Raw genomic sequence first — 6,323 nt, forward strand, 5'->3', positions numbered from 1 at the left:
AGGGTTCAATGAGGTCATTGTTAAGCTTCGCTGCTGCGAACAGACTGGGCCTCATCAAAATCACGTACGCCGTCGATTCGTCCCAGCAAGCAGCACCTCTGAGCCCGAGCGCTGAAGCTACCTCGAGCTCCTTTGGGACACCACTCAAGGCCTTTCCTGAGCTATGTGCCGGTATTGGCAAGCTAAAAAACATCCAAGTACATCTTCACGTTGACAGGGGAGTCGTTCCAGTGTCTCAACCTCACCGAAGAATACCCTTTGCGCTGCGAAGCAAAGTGGAAGAAAAAATCAGCCAGCTTGTATCCTTGGACATCATTGAAGAAGCAACAGGACCCACCCCGTGGGTTTCTCCAGTTGTAATCGTGCCAAAACCGCAAAACCCAGACGAGATTCGATTATGCATCGACATGAGATGCGCAAACAGAGCCATACTTCGTGAGAGGCATGTCTGCCCTACCTTCGACGACTCGGTCATCGCACTGAATGGGTCAACGTTATTTACAAAACTTGACCTAAAGGATGGATACCATCAGCTAGAACTTGACGAAGAATCAAGAATAATAACGACATTTGCGACACACACCAAGCTCTATCGATACAAGCGCCTAATGTTTGGCATTAACGCGGCCGCCGAAGTCTTTCAGGAAACTATTCGCCAAGTCCTTAATGGAATACCTCACGTCCTCAACATCAGTGACGACATACTAGTGTTTGGTAAAACAAAACAAGAACACGACCAGGCCGTAGAGGCCACACTTGTAAGGTTGAAAGAATGGGGCCTCACAGTTAACCCAAAGAAATGCCTCTTCGCACAGACGAGCCTGTGCTTCTTTGGACACATCTTCTCCGCTTCTGGCTTTACTGCGGATCCCCAAAAGATTGCAGCCCTTAGGGAAATGGAAGCTCCTACTAACGCGCATGAGGTTCGAAGTCTGCTTGGTACTGTAAACTACAGCGGACGCTTCCTTCCTAATCTCGCGCACCTTACACACCCCCTTCGGCTCCTCACCAAGAAAACTGACAAGTGGGTCTGGGGACCAACAGAGCAGGCTTCCCTGGACAACTTGAAAGGAAAACTCTCTGAAGTACATAATCTCGCATTTTTCTATGGCACAAAAGAGATCATTCTTACAGTTGACGCATCCTTTGTTGGACTCGGTGCCATATTAGCACAGAAGACAGACAATATCATTGAAACTGTCGCGTACGCTAGCCGTGCTTTGACCCCCACGGAATCACGATACTCCCAAATTGAACGTGAACTACTTGCTGTGGTATGGGGAGTTGAGCATTTTCACCTGTACCTATATGGCAACACATTTCTTCTCCACACAGACCACAAACCACTCGTGTCAATCCTTACCAATCGAAGAGCCTCTCCCTCGGCACGCCTTGAGCGTCTCGCTCTGAGAATTCAGCAATATAACTTCAGAGTGGAACATACGCGTGGAAGCAGCAACCCTTCGGACTACTTGTCTCGCCATCCCTTGCCAGACCTTCCCGCTGATGCCAACCTGGCTTATGCCACTGATGCGTATGTCAACCTCATTGCTCAATGCCATCTTCCAAAAGCTATGACTAGCGCAGAAGTAGTTGAGGCCACGGCTAGTGACCAACATCTACAGGAGGTGATCGCTGCCCTCAAGAGCCCTGCCAGATGGCGCAACCCAGCTCTCAAGGACTTTGTGTCAATACAACACGAGCTCTCTGTGGCAGACAATGGCCTGCTGCTGAAAGGTACTCGTCTCGTTCTACCCGCCGCTCTCCAGCAACGAGCCATATCTCTTGCACATGTGGGGCACCAAGGGATAACCAAGACAACCAAGCTCATGAAGCAGAAGGTCTGGTTTCCTCATCTCGATACTAAAGTGCAAACATATCTGAAAACCTGTATGCCGTGCCAAGCGACCATTCAGTACCAACATGCCGACCCCATCGCCATTCCAGAAAAGCCCAGTCGGCCTTGGGAAGCCCTCTCACTTGACTTCGCCGGTCCATTTCCAAACGGCAAATACCTGATGGTCCTTATGGATGACACGTCCCGCTATCCTGTCGTAAAGATATTGTCATCGCTCACCAGCCAATCCGTCATCAATAGCATCACCAAGATCTTCAGCATCTTCGGAATTCCAAAGGTGATCAAAATGGACAACGGACCCCCATTCCAGAGCCATGACTTCAAGCGATTCGCCCACACGCTAGGATTCCACCATCAGCGTATTACACCGCACTGGCCGCAAGCGAATGGGGAAGTGGAGAGATTCATGCGAACATTAAACCGGTTCATACAAGCGACAACACTGGAAAACAATAGCTGGACTTCCAAGCTGGGCGAATTCTTGAGGGCCTACAGGGCAACACCCCATTCAGCAACTGGAACCCCACCTTTTTTATGTGCTTTTCGGCAGGTCCATGGGATATCTTCTCCCAAGCTGCTCCAATGACAACCCACCTCAGAAGTGGCAAGACACAGATCTCCAAAATCGCACAAAACACAAGATATACGCTGACAAACGTAGGCACGCCCGGCCTCACAACCTCACCGTGGGAGACCGAGTTCTCTCTAAACAAAACCAAAGAAACAAGCTGACCCCTGCCTATGATCCCAAGCCATACCAGGTCATCGATGTCAAGGGGACGCAAATTACGGCACTGCGGGATCACGCCATAATAACGAGAAACGCTAGTTTTTTTAAACGCATGCTCCCCACCACGAGCAAAGGATCCGAAGGTGACTGTGACTCGGACAACGCGTGGTTCAATGTACACCTCTCTCAAGATGGCTGCAGGGGAACGCTTCCAGACCCGACTGATCGAGAAACCGAGCAACGCCTCGTTCGGGGGGAGGACGAAAGAGACCGATCTGTTGAAGCCCCTGCCCCTGATCCACCAGGAACATCGCGACCGATCCGTACCAGGTGCCCTCCTGCACGACTCAAGGACTACGTCTGCTCTTAATGGGCCTTTCGTTCTGGCCATTTGTCTGCTTCTTGGGGGGAAGTGATGTAGTGATGTTGATTTTATGTGTGCGCGTGCAACACATATAGCAGCGGGGAAAAGGAGAAAGAGGAAGAATAAATCCAGGGAATGGAAATGGCTGCCCCTCGTTCATTCTACACGCAGTAGTAGCACACCGCTTATGCACCGCGACTGCTACTCTACACCTGGGACGCCGTGACGACAGCGACACTCACGTTCGCTCGTGCTTTTCGCCAGCATTTCTACGGCCAACCGCCAGGATCGCGACAGGCAACAGCATGAAACTCCGGCTTCTGTGACGGCATTTGTTGCCACATTGGGGCCACTTTTGATGTATGGGCGGGATAGGACGCTAAACACACCAGTCGGAGACGCGATCCAGGCACTATAGTTTTGCTGCCTCCAATCACTGCGTTTCTTGCCATTTTGTCGAAGTATTTATGTATAAAATATGCATTCCTTCACCAATAATTGCGTGACTCAATGTTTTAGACCTCAAACAGTCACATTTTTGTGTAGGCGTCTCGTATGCATACCTTGTGCCATTTCATATCAATTATTGAACGGTGTAATATTTCCCGCGTAATAAAATGTCTTCTAGCCCAGTTGCCATGTGCAGCTTTCATTTTAGCTAATAAGACACGCTTATGTAACTAAAAGCGCGTTGTTACGACGGTCGATCCACGCGCGTTGTCTTCTCTTCGGCGCTTCGACGCGCGCCCCCGACGGCCCTCATTTGCGACGTCACGAGAGGGGCGCTACAGCCGAAGCATCTAGGACGGGTTGGCTCGACATTGCCAGAAGCGCCGGGGGAGAGAGAGCGACGTTTGGCTCAGGAGAGAGAAGCAAGCCTACATAGAATGCAGGAATGTTATCGCATTTCAACGTAGTCTGCTTGGAAACATCCCAGAAACCCAGTTCCATTTTTATTCATATATATGCATGCGTTTGCGTTGAGTGTATTTCTTGCTTATATCGGTGTGTGCGCGCGTATATGTACGTACGTGTATATGCGCGCATATGTGTTTCTATGTATGCTCGGAAGCGTACCACGTATTACAAAATGCCCATATAGCATCATGTTAAAAGTCAAATATTGAGTCAAACACTAAATATACGCGCCAGGTGCAACTTTATATGGCACTGAAAGCCAAACAATATTTGGGCGATCGGTAGATGAGGTCGTGATTCTGGCCACGTCGCGCGTGGAAGCGCCACGCTCGGAGTTGCGCTCTATGCTGTGCGTGCTGGGGTTTGCAGGTTCCCAAGATTATATTCGGCTAAATGTCATTGGGGATTATCGTGTGTCACGCTTATAGGTCAGAGGCATCCTATGTTGAGTCATTCGTAGCTGTAACGAGTCCTTTGTGAATAAAACGGAACAAGCTTGTAAAGATGGAGACTCCCCGGGGCCGTTCTTCTTCATCTATATATACGTATAGACGCTTGAAAGCAGCTGTGCATGGGTGCCGCCATTACCGACGTTCAGTTTTTGTAACCTGTTATTCCGTTTTCTTCACTTCATCATTATCATTGCAGGTCAAGTTATTGCCATCTTAGATTCTGATGTGTCCTCCCCAACATAGGTCTTTGTGGAGGCCCTACAACGGCCGTTTCAGTAGGTCGGTATCTCGGTAAGACAAGAAAAGGTCATGAATGACAACTGTAATCTAATATGTGCTTAAATTGGGGACGGAAACGAAATTTTAGTGCTTATCCTTTTGTTTAGCTGTGGTCTATGTTGTGCCGGCAACCCAGAAACACTAGCCTGCACTCGTGTGTCCGGGCTGCCGGCAGGAAAGTCAAGAAAACTAATGTTGAAACAAATAAACAGATTTCAAAATTGCGTCTGGTGGTGGTCTCTGAAGCTTCGTTGGAATACCGCCACGTCATGAGTTCCTAAGAAGCAGCGCCAGTTCGTGGCAGTATGGCTCGCTCGTGGAATTACTCAGACCTGAATGTGACTTGGCGAAGAACGATAATGAGGTTACTGCGCTGTACATGTTAAAGCATCCACAGTGCTTCCGCAACGTGCATTCTACACCATCAAGATCGCAGTTCTTTGCAGACGTTAGGTAGGGGCTTGATCTGAGGATGCGGGTATACATCTGCCACGGTGACCTCTGCCAAACCAATCATGCCTCCCCCCCCCCTCCCCCCTCCCCCTACCGGATTTGCTGTCAATAGCGCCCTCAAATATGGCCCCCGTAGATTGCATGTGTTGCCACCGCTGGATATTAACGGTTATTTTTACTTACTAGTTCCCTCGAGGTACTACTTGTGCAGTGTGAAACTAACACGGTGAACTGAATGCTCGATTGACGTAACGGAAAAGATAGAACGAACAATCCTCGGTTATTAGTACTAGGCGAGATTGTCACGCGGTGACGCCACAAAGCGGCAACGCTCGAAACTACAGTACCCTTGGCAGTGCAGGAATTATAAACGCCACGAGCGCGATACGCAATCCGCTTCTCGCTGGCCGACTTTGAAGCGAGAGAAAGAGAGGGAGAGCTCGCGGTCACGTCATTTCGTTTCTGTACCCCTTTAGAGCGTCTATGCATATTTTTCTAAAGGCATAAAGGCGGTTCGCTGCTCTGTTCGAAAGTTTTCCCCGAGCATTTTCTCGTTTTTCACAGTTACAAGCGCGAGCTACACTAAAAAATTTCCGTAATTTTACAAACACTTTTGTCGTAATTCTGACGGACTCTGTGTCCGTTTCTTAGTTAACGGACATAAAACCCGTTTGTTGCTATATCGAACCAGCAACTTTTTCCGTAAAATGGGGAGAAAATTGTTTACAGTGATAGGTAGAATAAAATTGCATACAGTTGTGTGTCAATGCATACTATAGTAGAGGATAAAAGCGTTAAATGTGCTTTTAACGTTTAATCCTGCTAAAAGCAATTCCTTATAGTAAAGAGGCCAAGGGCTACCAAGAATTCTACCGTACCCTGCAAAAGGAACAGATAAAAGGGGCGATGGAAAAAACCGAATAGAAATTAAGTAAAAGTTCATAATTCCCAGTAAAGCACATAGGTACTTCACTTCACTGAGGGTGAAGCTGACGAGTTGCATGCCGACAGAAGTTTTCGACCTTGTGATGATTGTTAGGGGGGTTCTGCATGAGTGCACAAAGAGAGATTGCCAGAACAGTGAAGACCACACCAAGAAGGAATGTTGTTGCTCTATGGTAGGAAACGGTTGAAAGGCACCGGCACAATTCTGGCGAACAACTCCCTTCAGTGCTGTCACGTGACCTTGCAGTTCCACAACGTTGTCTAGGAGGCAGAATAAGATGACCCACTTAAGGGCCACACTTGAGGTCACCTCTGGCCCACAAG

The 6,323-nt window shown here is 48.6% G+C and overlaps 1 protein-coding gene across 1 annotated transcript; it reads left to right on the forward strand.

Moving 5' to 3' along the window:
• Positions 1 to 1,574: 1,574 nt before the first annotated feature.
• Positions 1,575 to 2,444, forward strand: LOC121838199 (uncharacterized protein K02A2.6-like). Its single transcript, XM_042294294.1, has one exon. The coding sequence runs from the start codon at positions 1,575 to 1,577 to the stop codon at positions 2,442 to 2,444; it is 870 nt and encodes a 289-aa protein (XP_042150228.1).
• The last annotated feature ends 3,879 nt before the right edge of the window (positions 2,445 to 6,323 follow it).

This window comes from Ixodes scapularis, unplaced genomic scaffold, assembly GCF_016920785.2.
Source record: "Ixodes scapularis isolate PalLabHiFi unplaced genomic scaffold, ASM1692078v2 PGA_scaffold5__190_contigs__length_132052651, whole genome shotgun sequence".
NCBI lineage: Eukaryota > Metazoa > Arthropoda > Arachnida > Ixodida > Ixodidae > Ixodes > Ixodes scapularis.

Bases quoted from the DNA above. Each gene is read 5' to 3' on its own strand.
- LOC121838199 (XM_042294294.1), top strand. From the start codon at position 1,575: ATGACTAGCGCAGAAGTAGTTGAGGCCACGGCTAGTGACCAACATCTA.